Genomic DNA, 18,691 nt, shown 5'->3' on the forward strand with positions numbered 1-18,691 from the left:
TGTTGCCATGTCAGGAACAGAGATGATTAAAAAAAAAATACCCTATAGCAGTGGTCCTCTAACTTTTTTCAGCAAGTACCACCTCAGAAGACACTTGGCTCTCCAATCTCCAAGTATCACCATCAAAATACAGTAGCATAGTAGGCCTAAATATTCATTGAAAACAAGGCAATGTTTTATTTAGCAAGTAATATTTTTTTGGCCACTGTAACATTACACAGTTTGAACAGTAACACTGTGTTTGCATATTTGATTCTTTGGCAGATCACTAAATGGAGCCCACGTTCCCCAGTATGTTAAAGTATTTGTACCCCAGTTGGAAAATCCCTGCCCTATGGCGAATTTCACCTGTATTCATTCAGCAAAAACAAAATGGTTGTGAATTGCAAGGTAAAATAAGTAGTGCCGTAATTAGCAGGAGACAAATACACAAGACAGTGGGCTGATACTTTATTTACATGCTGCAGGATGTGAGAAGCCATTGCCAGTGAACATTGTGTCATGACTGCGACTTAAAACAGAAGACAGGACACATGGCTTTATTGGTATGCCTAAGATCCCTACATGCTTTAATTACTGGACTACCAAGCATTAAGTGGAAAATGTGTCATTCAACATCTACTGACCTAGCGCACAAATAATCAGAGAGAGAATGAACAGGTTCATTAAATTATTGGAATATGATTAAATCATTGAGCAAATAGAAAATGTATGATATAGTAAGAAAAAAGCGGTAAAATATTATAGTTTACAATAATTATTCACATTCAAAGGCTTTACATCTCAATACATACACAACATGGCCCCTGAACATGACTTCAATCCAAATAAGATTCATATATTAGAATTTAAATAACACAGAATGAACTAGAGGCTAAACAATAGCCATCTAATAACCTTATACAAGAATAAAAATACAAAAACTGTATCCTAATATCATTGCATTACTTGCTTCAGATTTTTAATAATACATTATCTGTACATCACAGTTCTCGTCAGTTACAAGCCAGGTAGAGTGTTCCATACACAAGGTAACCGACTGCCATCTATTTATGATTCAGACATATTCTCACTGCGGAAGAAAGCACTTTTTGAGGTGTTTCCTCCTACTTTGTAGACAGGTACAGCAATTTCATCGGTTATTTGGATCAGATAGATATCCTTTCACGCCGAGCCCTGGGCCTCCAGGGTCCTATTTACCTATATATTCCAGTCACACACTGCACACACAGACTCAGCCAAAGGACCTGAAGGTAATCTGTCAAAAATTAAAAGCATTATATAATGCAAACTGTTAAAACAAAAGGAGCATCAGATAAATCAATGGGCTTGATTTCTATTCGGTCAAATGTGTGAAAAGAAAAGTGAGCTAAATAGAGGGAGAACTTGCGATTGCGTATATCTCTGTTGGTGAGGATTTTCTGTTCAGCATGGGGTGGTCAGCACATTGGATTTTGTATCTCAAACAGGATGCACTAAAGATGAGCAAACTATCCCACGAAAAGAAATTCACATCACAAAAGAAATAGCAGGTGAATAGAACAGAACAGCCAAATCATCCAGTAACTATGGTTGCCAATGCAGACAAAAAAAAACAACAACACAATCCCACCTTTAAAGTTGAATAAACTATTGTATATCTCCAGTGCCCGAGGAGAGCGGAACAAGGCTGCGCTACACAACTGGCCATGCAGGAAAAGTAAGCAAGTTTATGATCAGTACAAGCTAGTGGTATGTTTACCCAGCTCCTGTTAGCTAAACCTCCTCTAACTGCTATGGAAGGCTCAAACTTAACCAAAAAGTCCTTTAGACCCACGTCTCACTGCAGACTGGCTCTCGGCTTGTCACACAGAGAAAAATCTGATTGGACCGCAATAAGTAAGTACCACTACCGTAGACTATGAAAAAAAAAAAAAAACTCAAATACTGTGGAAATATTTGGGCTCTTACAAAAATACATAGGATTTGAGTTTGGTAAATGCATGAAGACTGACTCAAGCGTACAGTATCTGGTACAGCTATGGACTATATGCACTAGACAAGGAGCTGTCTACAGCTTGCACATAGGATGCAGGTTTGGGATATGGTTTAATTAGAGGTAAGCATAGACTCTGGGATTCACAGAAGCAATATTTTGCGTAATGCTATAACAAAGGAAACCAGTCCTTGGATTTGTTTGAACGAGCCCTGGCATTTCACCTTCCACATAGAATGTACAAATAAAAGCAGATGTGCTTGGTGGTACTCCTAACATCCACAGATGGAGAACTGCAACAGAAGCCTCACACAGAGCACAACGAACGAGCAAAGCAACCCTGAATCCAAAGTTGTATTTTCCCCATGGTTCTACTCGGTAAAACAAACAAGGTCTAGATGCCAGCGTCTGTAGAGAACAGTTTGTTTACACTGTGGTGATGAAGGGCACTAAAGAGGGTGTTACTCTGCTCAGTGATTGGCCTCAGAGCTAAAGAGGATTGGCCACAGGAGGAAGTGTGCTCCTATAGTCCAGGATTTTGGTGTCTTTGATAGATCTTTCGCCACACTTCCTGGATCTTCTTGCACCATCTGTCAGCATTTCCGCTAGGGTCCATCAAATAGTATGTTCGGTTAGGCTGCGATGTGAGAATGAAAGGGTGAGAGGAGAAAACATTAGAATTATAAAGACAATCACACTGCAAGGAGGTATACACTTAAGTAGTAGTTGTGTACCGTGTGAACAAAGAAGGTTTTGAAATTCTTGGCCTCAGGGCGTAGTTCTAGTGACCAAGGGATTTCTCCTTTCAGGACCTTGTTGACAGGATCTACATAGTACAGGTGTGGTCCTTCAGTGAGAAGCAGCTGTCTCCGTCGGGCAAACAGACCCTGCAATTGAAACGGATTCATTGCGTTTAAGTAGGAAAGTGACAAATACTATTATAACTGGATTACTTATCCAATCCATAGCATTGTCTAACATTTACTGTACACTACAAGGAAAAACAGGTAAACGACTTGGTAGCCATACACACCTTTCGTTTGTCCACTGGACCCATTTTTAAAATCAGGTTATTTTCAACAAACTGGTGCCTGTGTAAAAATAACAGACTAACAGGTTAAAACCACTATTTAGTTTTTTCAAATTCTTGTGCACGGACAGGGTTTTAATGCAAAACACCAGATTAGTAGTAGATTGGCGTGGGTAAAGGTTTACCAGGGGTTTCCAGAGGTTTGTTTGTCCAGCAACAACTGCTTCTCCTCATCCGTGAACTGCAAGTCCAGCTCAAAGGAGTTGTTGTCCAGGTCGTGGATGTACTGCTCAATGTTGCTGCTGGACCTTTGCGGAGGTGTCGATTCGTGGGGCGACAGGGAGTGTGATGAGCTTGACTGGGCCACCTGTATGTTGCTGAACTGGCTCAGGAGGTCGTCGTACTACATGGAAAAACGACACAGGTGATGTTTTCGGCTTCTCGCTTCTAGCGGTTTTAAGTGCAGGGGTGAAAAAAGCAACCCGAGCCGCCACACATCATAAACAAAGACTAGATATTTGACATTCATCCATCAAAGTCTTTAGTATACTACAGAACTAGGAGGGCTAGGTATTGGCAAATACTTCACAATACGGTAAATCTGGGTGATAAATCGATTTTATCAATACATTTGAGTTTTTTGTTACCAATGTTTTAAAAAATAAAAAACATTTCTGTCTTCTTGCTCCCGCATATTTTTTCCCCCCAGGAGCTTACGTAGCTTCTGCCCTCCCCCTTATTTCCTTAGGAACATTCACACACACACACACACACACACACACACAAGATGACTAATGCTAACAAAAAAGAGAGCGAGACGTTTGTTGAGGAACAGTGCTGTCATTGGTTTGGTTTGGCGGAAACAGGCATGGAACAAATGCCTGCACGCTGCCAAGATTGTTTACAAAAGGCCGCAGGCAGACGGAGTGTTCTCATCCTTCGCTGAACTCTCTTCCAAATACGATTTGCCGAACTCCCACCTTTTTTTTTTTTTTTCAGGTAACTGACTTCGTAAAGAAACACTTCCCACACTTTCAAAATCGTCCTCCGGAAATTCTTACAGATACATTATCTTTGAGCCCCAATCATAAAAAATGCATCTCCGTGCTATATACCTATTTAAGTTCAGTTGCTCCAAACTCTCTATCAGTGATAAGAGCCTCGTGGGAGAGCGATCTTAATACCGCCATACCCGATCAACTCTGGAACTCTGCCCTGAAACTGGTGCACTCCTCCTCAATATGTGCCCGTCATAGTCTCATCCAATGCAAAGTAATCCATAAAATTCACTACACTCATTCAAAACTATCCAAAATGTACCCCTCTGTTAGCAATACCTGCAATAGATGTAAACAATCTCTGGCTGATCATGTCCATAAGTTCTGGTCCTGCTCTAAAATATGTTCCTTTTGGGAAGACATTTTTGACACAATTGGAAAGGCATATGGTCAAAACTTTCCCTCCAACCTATTATCACCCATTTTCGGCATATGCCCTGATAACATGTGCACGGTACCACTAAAACGCGCTGTGGCTTTTACAACCTTGCTGGCCAGGCGATTGAGCTTGTATAATTCGAAGCTGGCTCACCCACCATCATACGGCCATTGGATTAGAGAGTTTCTCTACAATTTAAAACTGGAAAAAGTTAGGTTTTCGCTAAAAGGCTCTGCTCAAGCGTTTGAAAGCTCATGGAGTACCTTCTTGCAATATGTCAACTCTCTTGACTTATACCCAGACGCAGATAAGGAATAATCTCCCTTTATTTTATTAAAATTTTTTTCTCTCTTTCTCTCTCCTTTCAGCCTCCGTCTGTCTCTGGCCTCGTATGTGTGTGTGTGTGTGTGAGAATGTGTCGGTTTTTTGTCGTCTTACTTGTATGTTTGTGCCATGTGTCCCTGGTTTGTTTGACCTGAGTGGGGTGGGAAAGTGGGTGGGTGGGTGGTTTTGGTTTTAAGGGGAAGGGTGTGAAGAATTTACGGACTTTAAAATTGTAATGTTTCAACTTGCACTTTTTCTGTCTATTTGAAAAAGTCAATAAAAAGAGTTGGATTAAAAAAGGCAGCAGCACAACAAATTTATTCCAGCATCTTAAACAGAAGCATCCACCCGTGTGGGGGAAATGCAGCTTTTTACAAGCTGAATAAGATCATAAACAAACTTCTGCTAAAAAAGGCTTACTGTAGTGCAATCTTTTACACAAGGTACCATCTTGTATGATGAAAAGTCGCTCTACATGTTGCTAAAAACGTGGTGTCCAAAGAGTGGGAAAAGACTGTGTTCATCTACTTACTAAACTACAGAGATCTCTTAATACTATACTTTTATTTAAAGAAGTATTTTATTCAATACAGAATTTTTGCTTCCAATATGAAGCTCTATATTGAATATCGCTATTTCAGTAGGACAATGCATATTGATCAACATACGAGCAAAAGTATTACAGTAAATATGCTAGAATTATCTACAATAGCTAAATTTCATTAGTTTAGTATATTGAATTTTTTCTTATACCAAGAACAATTTACGCCCGTTAAAAAAAAAAAAAATTCCTAAAGATTCTAATTCTGTTAAGAGTAAGATTTTGTGTATGAAGTACATTCGTCTTTGATCAATCAATTATCGGAAATTTGTTTCTTTAGAAAGTAGAGAAATACATTTGAAAAAAATCGTAAATCAAATATTTTGACAAAAAAAAAAAAAAATAAATCACAGATTTTATTTTTAAGGCATTCTCGCCCAGGCCTATGGTACGTAAACTTTAGTGAAGATACGATACAGTATTGAACAATTCTACATAGTTCAGTGATACATTTTAAATGTAGCTTAAAAAAGTTATTTATGTACACTACATGACAGTAATAATTAATGGGAAATACTAACAAAAAAACATTTAATTCAAATGTTCCAATTCCATTAATTGCAATTACAGAGAAAGTGGATCAAGTTTCTTGCTACTTTAATGTGAAAAAATGTTCTCTCCTTCCTATCGGTCTGTCTTCGTAACTCCTTGTACTGCCTTGCTCACCACTAACCCCTAAGTGAGGTAGCAGTAAAGAGACACTCTGCAGAGCGTAGGTCCAGAAATTGTCCTCGAGTTTTAAAATCCATATTAAAGAGATTTAAAAAAAAAATCGCTATTATATCATTACCAAAAGTATTGTGATGTACTGCCATAGTGGAGTTGTTTCCCAGCCCGACATGGAACTGTTATAGAAAATCTCAATAAGTCAATCTTACATTTCCATAGCAGTCCTCATCATCCTCAGACATTGCTGGCAAGTAGGGCGTGAGTTTTGGGGGTGTCTGCAGGTGCAGATCTCCCCAAGAGATGTTATCGAAAAAGGGGTGTTGTTTCAAAGGGTCGTAGCCTCCCATCTCTTCGCACCCAAGACGGTTTGAGGGGTCCAGTGACTGACAAAGAGAAATGACAAATTTAAATAAAAAAACATCTTTATACTTGGCTCGACTACGACATCACATAACTTACCAAAAGCTGTTTGACTAGATCCTTAGCTCTTGGGAAGAATTTCTCAGGAAATTCATACTCCAGCTTTATTATCTTCTGGAATATTAAGTACTCATTTCTACGAAGAGAAACATATTACAAATATTTATTAGAGGGATCGCACGGCACATTTAATTATATATTTTTATGAACGGTTGTGGTTGCTTCCTTTTGTGTCCAGTTACCATGGCCACAAGGAAGAAGTGTCAGTTCGACTTGCAGTCAAACAGCAAAGTAATTGTGTTAGCTGAATGTATTATTGTTTACAAACAGTTTCTTTTTGAACGACATGCTTCTTGGCTAGTTTTGTCACCACAACAACTGGCACTTAACAGTGATAAGTAGTTGACAACACGCTACAGTGCTGCTTACTCGAGGGAGTGGGTACACATTCGATCTACTATGAGGCTTTACAAAATGGGATCGATGTTTCGGATGAGGTCTGTTTGCTTAACAAGTCCACCACACTCAAAGTTCGATACAACACGGTCCAACATAATGCGATGTACTATATAACGCCATTGTGCCGAGGATGCTGAATTTTCACTATTTTTCACCAAATTGTCATGTACAGTATATACAAACTTACTGTCATGACCCTTTTGGTCATGACCGTGTTGGTTTACGCTACATGAAAGTTACATATCTTCATTGCTACATTTAGACTTTCTTTTTGTTTACTGCTGGCCACCCTTAGAGTTACAGTAAGCGTCACACTAAGATAATGCCCTGTATTTTTTGTGCCCAAGCATTCTTTACGTCCTTTGCATCCTGGGAGATACGACCTTCGCAGACATGCGACCACAGTAAATGTTTATGAAAGTCTCCAAAAAGATGGGTTTAAAAAAACAACAAAATAAAACAACAAAATAACAACTCAGTGATGTCTAAGCAAACTTGGTGGATAGTGCCTGCCGCATTCTATGACATGGGAGCACAATCCACCTTTCACGCCACGTGGGGTCACTATCCACCAAGCAGATTTAGGCAGCTGAGCGACAGCACGCAACTTTTTCGAAAAGAAATAGATAAATGATACGGATTTTAAATAACACGATCGGTATTTTAAGGACCCCCAATGACCGCTTTGTATCTAACTTTGAGTGTACTTTTAAAATTAGTTGCGGTTTTATCTTTAATAATAACTTTTTTCGTTGTCAAGACCGATAGTTGTGTGCAAAAAAAATAAAAACTAACAGTGTACTTACCCAGCTCTGAATGGTGGTAATCCAGCCACCAATTGATAGATAATACATCCCAATGCCCAGAGGTCAGAGCTGAAAATAAATAAATATTATAGTTAAAAAAACAGACCAAATGTTATAGCTTGCATACAATATACCAAAAATTATCCAAAAAAACACCTATAGTCAATTAATCATTGTCATTAGTGACTGCGGCTGTGGGCAACCTGGGGATGCATTAAAAAAATACTCCACAAGATGCCAGTAGCTGCATTTGCAGTATCGTAAGGAGTCAGTATCTACAAACCCCGTTTCCATATGAGTTGGGAAATTAAGTTAGATGTAAATATAAACGGAATACAATGATTTGCAAATCATTTCCCACCCATATTCAGTTGAATATGCTACAAAGACAACATATTTAGAGTTCAAACTGATAAACATTTTTTTTGTGTGCAAATAATCATTAACTTTAGAATTTGATGCCAGCAACACGTGACAAAGAAGTTGGGAAAGGTGGCAATAAATACTGATAAAGTTTAGGAATGCTCATCAAACACTTATATGGAACATCCCACAGGTGTGCAGGCTAATTGGGAACAGGTGGATGCCATGATTGGGTATAAAAGCAGCTTCCATGAAATGCTAAGTAATTCCAAAACTAGGATGGGGTGAGGGGCACTACTTTGTAAGCAAATTGTCGAACAGTTTTAGAACAACATTTCTCAACGAGCTATTGCAAGGAATTTAGGGATTTTACCATCTATGGTCCGTAAAATCATCAAAAAGTTCAGAGAATATGGAGAAATCACTGCACGTAAGCGATGATATTACGGACATTTGATCCCTCAGGCGGTACTGCATCAAAAACCGACATCAGTGTGTAAAGGATATCACCACATGGGATCCGGAACACTTCATAAAAGCACTGTCAGTAATTACAGTTGGTCGCTACATCTGTAAGAGCAAGTTAAAACTCTACTATGCAAAGCCAAACCCATTTATCAACACCCTGAAACGCCACCGGCTTGGCTGGGCCCGAGCTCACCTAAAATGGACTGATGCAAAGTGGAAAGGTGTTCTGTGGTATGACGAGTCCACATTTCAAATTATTTTTGGAAACAGAGGAAGTGGTATCCTCCAGAACAAAGAGGAAAATAACCATTCGGATTGTTATAGGCGCAAAGTTCAAAAGCCAGCATCTGTGATGGTATGGGGGTGTATTAGTGCCTAAGGCATGGGTAACTTACACATCTGTGAAGGCACCATTAATGCTGAAAGGTCCATACAGGCTTTGGAGCAACATATGTTGTCATCCAAGCAACGTTATCATGGATGCCCCTGCTTATTTCAGCAAGACAGGTGTTACAACAGCGTGGGTTCGTAAAAAAAAAATGCAGGTACTTTCCTGGCCCGCCTGCAGTCCCGACCTGTCTCCCATCGAAAATGTGTGGCCCATTATGAAGCGTAAAATACGACAGAGGAGACCCCGGACTGTTGAACGACTGAAGCTCAACATAAAACAAAAATGGGATAGAATTCCATTTTCAAAAGCTTCAACAATTAGTTTCCTCAGTTCCCAAACGTTTGAGTGTTGTTAAAAGAAAAGGGGATCTAACACAGTGGTGAACATGCCCTATCCCAACTACTTTGGCACGTGTTGCAGCCATGCAATTTTAAGTTAATTATTATTTGCAAAAAAATAAAGTTTATGAGTTTGAACATCAAATATCTTGTCTTTGTAGTGCATTCAATTGAATATGGGTTGAAAAGGATTTGCAAATCATTGCATTCGGTTTATATTTACATCTAACACAATTTCCCAACTCATATGGAAATGTGGTTTGTAGCAGCTTTATCGGGCTTTGGATGCGCTTGTCAGCCGTTACTGTGAACCTTGTGCGCGTTACCTTGCCGAACTGTTTCTTACAGTGAATGGTCATTAGCGCTATTCCAGCATTGATCCTGTTGCTGCTGTGTTGTGCAATATACTTATTAATAAAGGACCATGTGGTCAAAGAAAGCTACCTTTTCATTTACTTTTTCTCATGCACCTTAAATGATCATTAGTGTTAAAACAATAGTTATTACATAGAATTTCGGAAATAACTTGCATGCTTCTAACAACCTGTGATCCTTGCAGTTTAAACTTTAGGTAAATCATTTCCCATGCAATATTTGGAGCAAATATGATCATTTATAAATAAACACACATAAATAGATTACTTTAGTCCCCTAAAATCGAGAGTCAGTTACCTTTTGCAGGCAGATTTCTCCGTTAGCAGCTCTGGAGAAACATACTGTGCTGTTCCAACAAAAGAATTGGCTCTTGCTGCAAAACAAGTGAAGTGAAACATTTATGACACTTGACAGGCATGTCATTTAATGCACTGAAAGGTAGAAACAAAATAGGTTTGTACCTTGCTTACTGTCCGATGATAATTGTTTTGCTGTCCCAAAATCTGTTATCTGAATGTGCATGTCTTCACTCAAAAGAATATTCTCTGGTTTTAGATCTCTGAAAAATAAAAAGTTGGTTATTACTTCTATTTAAGTTTGCATAAGGGCCAGGCACGTGGTGTAGAGCCATTAAATACTCACCGATGGATTATCCCCTTATTGTGCAAGTATTCTAGAGCACTAACGATTTCTGCTGAATAGAATCTAGTGCAGGTCTCATCAAATGAACCGATTTTACGAATGTATTTGAGAAGTTCACCATTCTTTGCGTAGCTGAGCCCAAAATCTAAGAAATGCTAGTTAAGGATAGAAACTATTAAAAAGAAGGTCAAACAGAGCCAGTGTTTCTCATACATTTATTTATATAAACGGAGGGCCGTCACATAAAAAGGTTGGTGTAAGCAGCAATGACCAATCACTGAATGCACAAGTTTCATGAAATAATTGCCACATAGTTAACAAATTACTCACTGCAGTATTTCCTGCTAAATAATTTGTCGACCTGCCACAAATATATTTGGCGCTATGTGTTCGCCCAAGCTCAAACCCATTATAACGCACCTGGTCTGCTAGATAATAAGAAGACAGAGTAGGGGTGATCATTAGTGTTGCCAACTTAGGGACTGTGCTGTTATTTAGCAAGTAATTAGAGCCCTACAGACATATTGGCATAATCTAGTGGAGACTTTTCAAAATTTCAAAATGAAAGCACGTAACCTTCTTCCTTGCGAGCACTAGGTGCTGCTGTGGGAACCTGCCCCATCTAAATAACTCACACTCTTGAGACTTAAAAAAAAACGAGTGACAGAAGAAAAGTTTGTTTGTAGTTCTAATAGGGATGTGACAAACAATATTAATGATAACTGCGGTAAAACTCCCAAAGGTTAGTATTACTTTTTTAAATTAAAATTATCGGGAAACCATGACAGATAACTGCATTTTGATAGACTCACAGACTTACTGGTGGCAGCTCGCTAGCTTAAATGCTAACATGACAACAAGAGTATTAACGTCTTTCCCCATTGAAAGGGGCTGTTTGCAATTTGGTCAGTTACATTTTTGAAGCAAAAAATATAACAAGAACACAATTGGGTAGCTTATGTTACCATTAGTGGTAAGTGGGCAGGATATAATGCTTTAAAAAACATTATATCCTCTAGACATCTTGTTGCAAACAGACCCTTTAAGAAACAACATACCCCAATCTAAACTTATATAAACACATTGCTTTCTGAGCAACTAAGATATTAAGTTGTGTACATTGAAGCTACAAGCTGTGCGCTCTTAGGAGTGATTGTTCTCTACTCAGAGGAATACAAGACTAAGATGTTTTAAGGAACTCTGAACAGTAAGAAGCTACATAGCACGCCAGAAATAACAGATTTTAATTGATTGTACAAATTTGTTTTTAAAACAACAAAAGCTTAGCCATCAAAACAGATAAATGATAAATACATGTCTGTATTTTAGCGTCATTCAAAAAATTTCAGCGTGCGTGTAAGAACTTTTTGAACACATTCAACAATAACGTGATAAAAACTGTGATCATTTTGGTACCGATAACCGTGATATGTAATTTTCATATTGTTACATCCTTAAGTTCTAAACATGTCTTGATTTTAATGCTTTTTTTCCCACTTTTTGCAAATGTGTTACGGCTAATTGTGTAAATTTGACAATTATGACATCACGCGCACCATCCCACACAACAAATAGATTACTGTCATGTGGAAAAAAACTGAGAAAGCACATACATGATGATATTTCAAATTAAAAAACATCTCAAAAAGGATACACAACTTCTCATCGTCTTGAAATGTGAAGTAGAGTTTGACGAAGAATGGATGCTCGAGATTCGACATCAAATCTCTTTCTCTTTTCACATACTGGGCTTTGTTCTGCTTCATAATGTGCCGCTTCTCTAGTATCTTAACTGTGACAGAAAGAAAGTAGATGAATACACCTGCTTGGAAATTGAAACAGGGTATTATTATTAATACTTAATTAATATTAATACATACTTGCATATTCTTTGCCAGTTATCTGCTCTTTTGCCAGGACAACCTTGAAGAAAAATAGAGTGTCAATTGAAGAGGATGACTCATCCAAGTACATTAATGAAAGGAATGCTAACATGTAGCAACAACTACCGAGGTGTAATTAAAAAGTAAAGAGGAATGCATGATATATACCGTCGAGAAGGAGCCCTCTCCCAGTATTTTGCCAAATTTGAAATCTTCTGGTTTTTTCTTGCGGGGCTGAGGGGCCTGAGCCACCTTCTGCGCGCGGAGGTTTGAGCCCTGGCTGCTGGCAGACGCTCCTACAGCACGTGCCTCTGAGGGCGAGCCCTCCATAGCGGGGCAGTGGCTGCTGCTGCTGCTTGCGCCTGGGATAGCGAGTGGCAAGCAGGATTCAGCGTGGTTCCTTACCATTGATGGATGCGAGCGGGAACAAATGACAACGCTGGGCTGAATAGGCACAACATCATACTGAAATAAGAAGAGTAGGAAGAGAAACAGTCAACGGAGTGATTAAACACACTGAAAACCACACATGTGGATTCAATTGTGCATCTTGATTTAACAGTCGTGGTTCACATAGACCTGCAAATGCTGTATCGTACATTACAAGCCAATACGAGTAGGCGATAGCAACCTGTAACTAAACACAGAGAGCTTCAGTGTTTATGTGGCATACATTTGAATGACTGTTCATTTTGTCAGGGAAGTTAGTATAGTTTAGCCTATATTTGAAGGGACAATGCACAGAAACATTAAGATCAAAGACACATATGTTCTGCACCAGATTATAGCTAAATAGCTCATTTTCATCTGTAGTCCCATGATACCTAATTAAAGAGGTACAAAAAACATGCAATAAAATAAAAACAAGTTGAGGCATAAGCGCTAGAAAAGCACAAAGATCTCCCATTAGTGTTTGGACAATGGCATACAAGCGCTGGACAGAATGATCTGTTCAGTGTTTGTATGGAAACGGTAGCAGAGTCGATAGCTTACACTAATTATCCAGTGTTTAAGTTGTCATATAAACTTTAAGCAAAAACACCAGTTTTTGAATATGCTGTGTTTTTCTATCTCCCCTGTTGCCAAAATAGATCACCACCTGAATTTAACAAATATCCTTCCATTGGATAGTTCTTGCATGGGTGATCATGTTTCAGCTAGTTAGTTAACCCCCAACTCAAGCATCATAAGGAGATTGCCGACAACAACTAAAATGGGGTTGAGAACTGTCCAACTGATTATTAAAAAGTGGTAGGACAGTAGGGTAATTGACAAGATCTTGCCGAAAAATGAATGCAACTGGACAAAAATAAATGTGACATTGCAGAAACGTGTGTCAAGTAACATGTGTCACAATCAGAGCTAAATACAAACTCAATTAAAGTTATCAATGTAACCAAAAAGACTGAAAAGAAACAGAGAATACACATCTTATTCGACAAGGATCCTGATCACAATTCGCATAATACTAATTCAGAGCAGCTATCACCATTTAGACTAGAGGAACAAAGTCAAGAAAGGAAAGCAGAAATCGAAAAAAAACTGCAGCTGCTCTGGGGCCTAGTGTTTAATTTTTTAAAGGCGAGTTCATATGACAGGTGAACATTGATGGCACACTTCTGTATTTACAGGCATACTGGTGCGAAGTCCCCCCATAATTATTTTGCACCCAGAGACAACAAACGGTGAGAGGTTGTAAATTCCAATGGGTTGTTTGGAGCTTCAGTAATTTAGCCTTTTGAGTGACAACAACATGACACTAATACGGGGGCTTTCACGCTGGTCGTCCAGTTACTCTGGTCTGGACCAGAAATAAAGTAAATCTGGTTTGCGTTCATGCTGGTATTTTGGTCAGCGGACCAAATAATAGTCTCACTTAAACGGATGCATAAAGACTCGCCTCCATCGGACAGGGTACGATAGACCGATAGATACGTCATTGATTTTGTAGGAAATTCAAGTGACGTCTGTACACGCTTACTCATAGGACTTTCCTTTCTTTGCCAGACCTGTGATGTAAAGAAGAGAAAATAAAATTACATAAAGACATCATGAAAGTTACCAGAAATGTTGTGCGGTGTTCCCTTTAGAGCACATTTCTGACAATGTGACCGATCTGTCATAAGCAGCAGAACCGCTTGGAAAAGGCACTCCCAAAAGGTGTAAAAGAAAGTGCATCTCTACCCTCCTTCAAAACCGCACTAAAAGTACATCTTCAGGCAACTACAACTCAAGACTAACATACTCCCCCCACCATATCCCACCTCCCCGGATTGGAAATAATCAAATGTATATACTTTTAAGCTTTTCTGAACTCACTATGTTCACTGCTCACTGTACATATCCTACGAAGTCAGACCTACACTGTTTCAATGTCCATTTCTCAGATGATATAATTGTTGATGACTGAAGTGCTGATATCAACCACCTTACCGCCCAGCCCCAACCCCCTCCACATCCCACTCCCGGATTGTAAATAATTCAATGTATATACTCTGATTATTAATTTGTGTGATGACTGTATTATTATTATATTTTTTTTCTTTCCAGCCTTTATTTAACCAGGTAAAATCCCATTGAGATTAAATATCTCTTTTCCAAGGGAGACCTGGCCAAGAGGGCAGCAGCAAAGTTACAATAAAAACAGTAAACACATAAAACATCAAATTTGCAACATTAAAACTTGCTCACATCACACATGTGCATAGAGACAAGGTAGACTGCAATCCTTTCACAGAAGCTTTAAACTCATTCAATGTAACAAGGGTTTGAAGTTGAATATTCGCTCTTATGTTATTCCAAGCCTTCGGTGCTGAAAACCTAAATGCTTTCTTGCCCAGTTCAGTTCTTACTTTGGGGATGACAAATTGAAGAACGTTCATTGAATGCAGATTGTGACTTCCTTGTTTTTTTGTTAAAAGACAAGATAGATAAGATGGAGTGACACAAAGAATGGTTTTGTAGATGAAAACATACCAATGATTGAGGCATCGAGCACATAAAGATGTCCAGTTAACCATTGAGTATAAGACACAATGGTGAGTAAGGGGAGCGCAATGGTGATGAATCTCAGTGCCCCGTGGTACACACTATCCAGCTTGTGGAGACAACCAGCAGTAGCATTCATGTACAACACATCTCCATAGTAAATAACAGGTAAAAAGGTTGTTTCCACCAATTTCTGTTTCACAGTAAAAGAAAAGCAAGACTTGTTTCTATAATAAAATCGCAGTAAAAGTTTCAGTTTTTTTACAACATACTGAATCTGCTCCTTAAAATTCAAGTGGTCATCAATTAAATAATTATGCTGATAGTATACATGTGTACCATGAATTGATTAACGTGGACCCCGACTTAAACAAGTTGAAAAACTTATTCGGGTGTTACCATTTAGTGGTCAATTGTACGGAATATGTACTGTACTGTTATCTACTAATACAAGCCTCGATCAATCAATCAAGGGAGAGGTACGTTTGTCGCTTGTGGGTTTGCATTTAACTTTTATTTTTACACATTGTGTTGCTATGGATTGCCAGGTTACGGTCGCACTTGGTGACATCATAGCCTGTGTTTTGGCCAGGGTTCACTCCCCCCCCCCCCTCACTCAAGACTATAATCTGCTGGTAGTCTGACTGAGACCCGTCTCGGCCTCGGCCTTGTTTGGTCTGGTCCTTTAGGTCCCTGGTCTACAAACCCCGTTTCCATATGAGTTGGGAAATTGTGTTAGATGTTAATATAAATGGAATACAATGATTTGCTAATAATTTTCAACCCATATTCAGTTGAATATGCTACAAAGACAACATATTTGATGTTCAAACTGAAAAACATTTTTTTTGTGTAAATAATCATTACTTCAGAATTTGATGCCAGCAACACGTGACAAAGAAGTTGGGAAAGGTGGCAATAAAAACTGCTAAAGTTGAGAAATTCTCATCAAACACTTATTTGGAACATGCCACAGGTGTGCAGGCTACTTGGGAACAGGTGGGTGCCATGATTGCGTATAAAAGCAGCTTCCATAAAATGCTATGTAATTCACAAACAAGGATGGGGTGAGGGTCACCAATTTGTAAGCAAATTGACGAACAGTTTTAGAACATTTCGCAACGAGCTATTGCAAGACATTTTGGGATTTTACCATATACGGTCTGTAAAATAATCAAAAAGTTCAGAGAATCTGGAGAACTCACTGCACGTAAGCGATGATATTACGGACCTTTGATCCAGTACGGCATCAAAAACAGACATCAGTGTGTAAAGGATATCACCACAGGGGCTCCGGAAAACTTCATAAAAACACTGTCAGTAACTACAGTTGGTTGCTACATCTGTAAGTGCAAGTTAAAACTCTGCTATGCAAAGCAAAACCCATTTATCAACAACACCAAGGAATGCCGCTGGCTTCGCTGGGGCCCGAGATCACCTAAGACGGACTGATGCAAAGTGGAAAAGTTTTCTGTGGTCTGACGAGTCCACATTTCAAATTATATTTGGAAACATAGGACGTGGTGTCCTCCAGAACAAAGAGGAAAATAACCATCCAGATTGTTATAGGCGCGAAGTTCAAAAGCCAGCATTTGTGATGGAATGGGGGTATATTTGTGCCCAAGGCATGGGTAACTTACACATCTGTGAAGGCACCATTAATGCTGAATGGTCCATACAGGTTTTGGAGCAACATATGTTGTCGTCCAAGTAACGTTATCATGAACGCCTCTGCTTATTTCAACAAGACAATTCCAAGCCATGTGTTGCAACAGCGTGGTTTCGTAGTAAAAGAGTGCGGGTACTTTCCTGGCCCGCCTGCAGTCCAGACCTGTCTCCGATCGAAAATGTGTGGCGCATTATGAAGCGTATAATACGACAGCGGAGACCCCGGATTGTTGAACGACTAAAACACGAATGGGAAAAAATTCTACTTTCAAAGTTTCAACAATAAGTTTCCTCAGTTCCCAAACATTTGAGTGCTGTTAAAAGAAAAGGTGATGTAACACAGTGGTGAACATGCCCTTTCCCAACTATTTTGGCACGTGTTGCAGCCATGAAATTCTAAGTTAATTATTATTTGCAAAAAGAAAAAAAAAGTTTTTGAGTTTTAACATCAAATATCTTGTCTTTGTAGTGCATTCAACTGAATATAGGTTGAAAATGATTTGCAAATCATTGTATTCCGTTTATATTTACATCTAACACAATTCCTCAACTCAAATGGAAACGGGGTTTGTACATTCACACCTTGACAAAGGCACTGGAGAGCAGATGGGCTATAGTCCGTTTAACTGGACCCAAAATGACAAGTGTGAACGCACCCTACTACTCATTATTACCCAGTTCTGTTGGCCTAGCTTTATCTCATTCGCAACCAAGGTGTGGCTATTTAGCCGGTCTTCCCAGGAATAGTTGTCAGTTGGCCATGTCCCTTGATCCGTTGCTGTGATCCACAGCCTAACGGTTGCTCGTAGGATCCAGACATCAATAACACGCCGAGGACGCATCCCGGCTCCATCAGGCCTATGCCAACTTTCTTCGCTAACGTTAGCCAGCTCGTCAAGCCACACTGACTGCGAGTTACAAACTTGCGCTACAAATTAGCTGAACGGCAGGTTGCAGACAGGCAACTTTGAAGGGGTTTACAATGTTCACTGAGGCGTCGCTCGTCAGTTGAGAGTGAATCGGGTGTCGCGTACCTGCACCAAACAGCGGGTTGACAGTCACTGTTAAGCTGAAAAAGAACGACCTAAACATAGGTGAAACACTTGCTAGCAGTAGCATCACTCGAAAGCGCGAACCTGTTTAGCTAGCATTAGCCGCACCGACTAATAAACTATACCACCAATAACAGTGTCCTGTAGGTTATGAATCAACATCAACCCTCTCATGTGTAATATATATACACATTGACACGAATGTTAATCAAACTAAATGATTGTAGCACATTTTAGCTGGAGTTAGCTTAAATTAGCGTGCTAACGTTGCTATTTGCGGCTAGCACCGCTCTTAACATGAAGGCCCGTCCTAACTATTTGTTGTCAAACAGCCGCCACACGCCACATTTCCTGCACCGGCTTCGTAGTGTGCTTCGTCTTCAACTTCTAACACTCACCAGCTGACTTGTAGCTCTTGCCATGGGAGATTTCCGCGAGTATTTATTTGGAATAAAATAATTAGAGAAGCTCCGGTAATGGCTGCCTCTGCGCCTTCATTTTCGAGCTGTGACGTCGTTCCACAACAATGTTACCGCAGGACGGCAGAGGAGAGTCCCGCTGTGTCCGCCCCCTCGCCACACTTACAACCGGCACAACTTTATTTTACTGGAAGGCTCCGTCAAATTACTCAAATAAATAGTTTTGATTCAATAAACGTTTTAGACACATGTATTGTATCCACTCTTATTTTTTTTTATGTTACAAAAAACAGACCGCGTTTTTCATTTATTCACTCAGGTGAAGGTGTGGGCAAGTTGAAGACCTACGTTAAAGTGTATACATATATATTCGGTAAACGTTC

The 18,691-nt window shown here is 39.4% G+C and overlaps 1 protein-coding gene across 1 annotated transcript; it reads right to left on the bottom strand.

Annotated features, from left to right (window-relative positions):
* Nucleotides 1–437: 437 nt before the first annotated feature.
* Nucleotides 438–18,451, bottom strand: pdpk1b (3-phosphoinositide dependent protein kinase 1b). Its single transcript, XM_061909234.1, has 14 exons — nucleotides 18,288–18,451; nucleotides 12,350–12,646; nucleotides 12,179–12,221; nucleotides 11,953–12,090; nucleotides 10,299–10,443; nucleotides 10,118–10,215; nucleotides 9,954–10,029; nucleotides 7,722–7,790; nucleotides 6,496–6,592; nucleotides 6,246–6,419; nucleotides 3,191–3,408; nucleotides 3,009–3,066; nucleotides 2,710–2,862; nucleotides 438–2,612 (listed from the first exon to the last, which is right to left on the bottom strand). Exons 1-14 carry the CDS (start codon nucleotides 18,309–18,311, stop codon nucleotides 2,499–2,501), a joined length of 1,704 nt encoding a protein of 567 aa, XP_061765218.1. The 5' UTR covers nucleotides 18,312–18,451; the 3' UTR covers nucleotides 438–2,498.
* Nucleotides 18,452–18,691: the final 240 nt, after the last annotated feature.

This window comes from Nerophis ophidion, linkage group LG08 (assembly GCF_033978795.1).
Source record: "Nerophis ophidion isolate RoL-2023_Sa linkage group LG08, RoL_Noph_v1.0, whole genome shotgun sequence".
In the NCBI taxonomy this organism is placed as follows: Eukaryota; Metazoa; Chordata; class Actinopteri; order Syngnathiformes; family Syngnathidae; genus Nerophis; species Nerophis ophidion.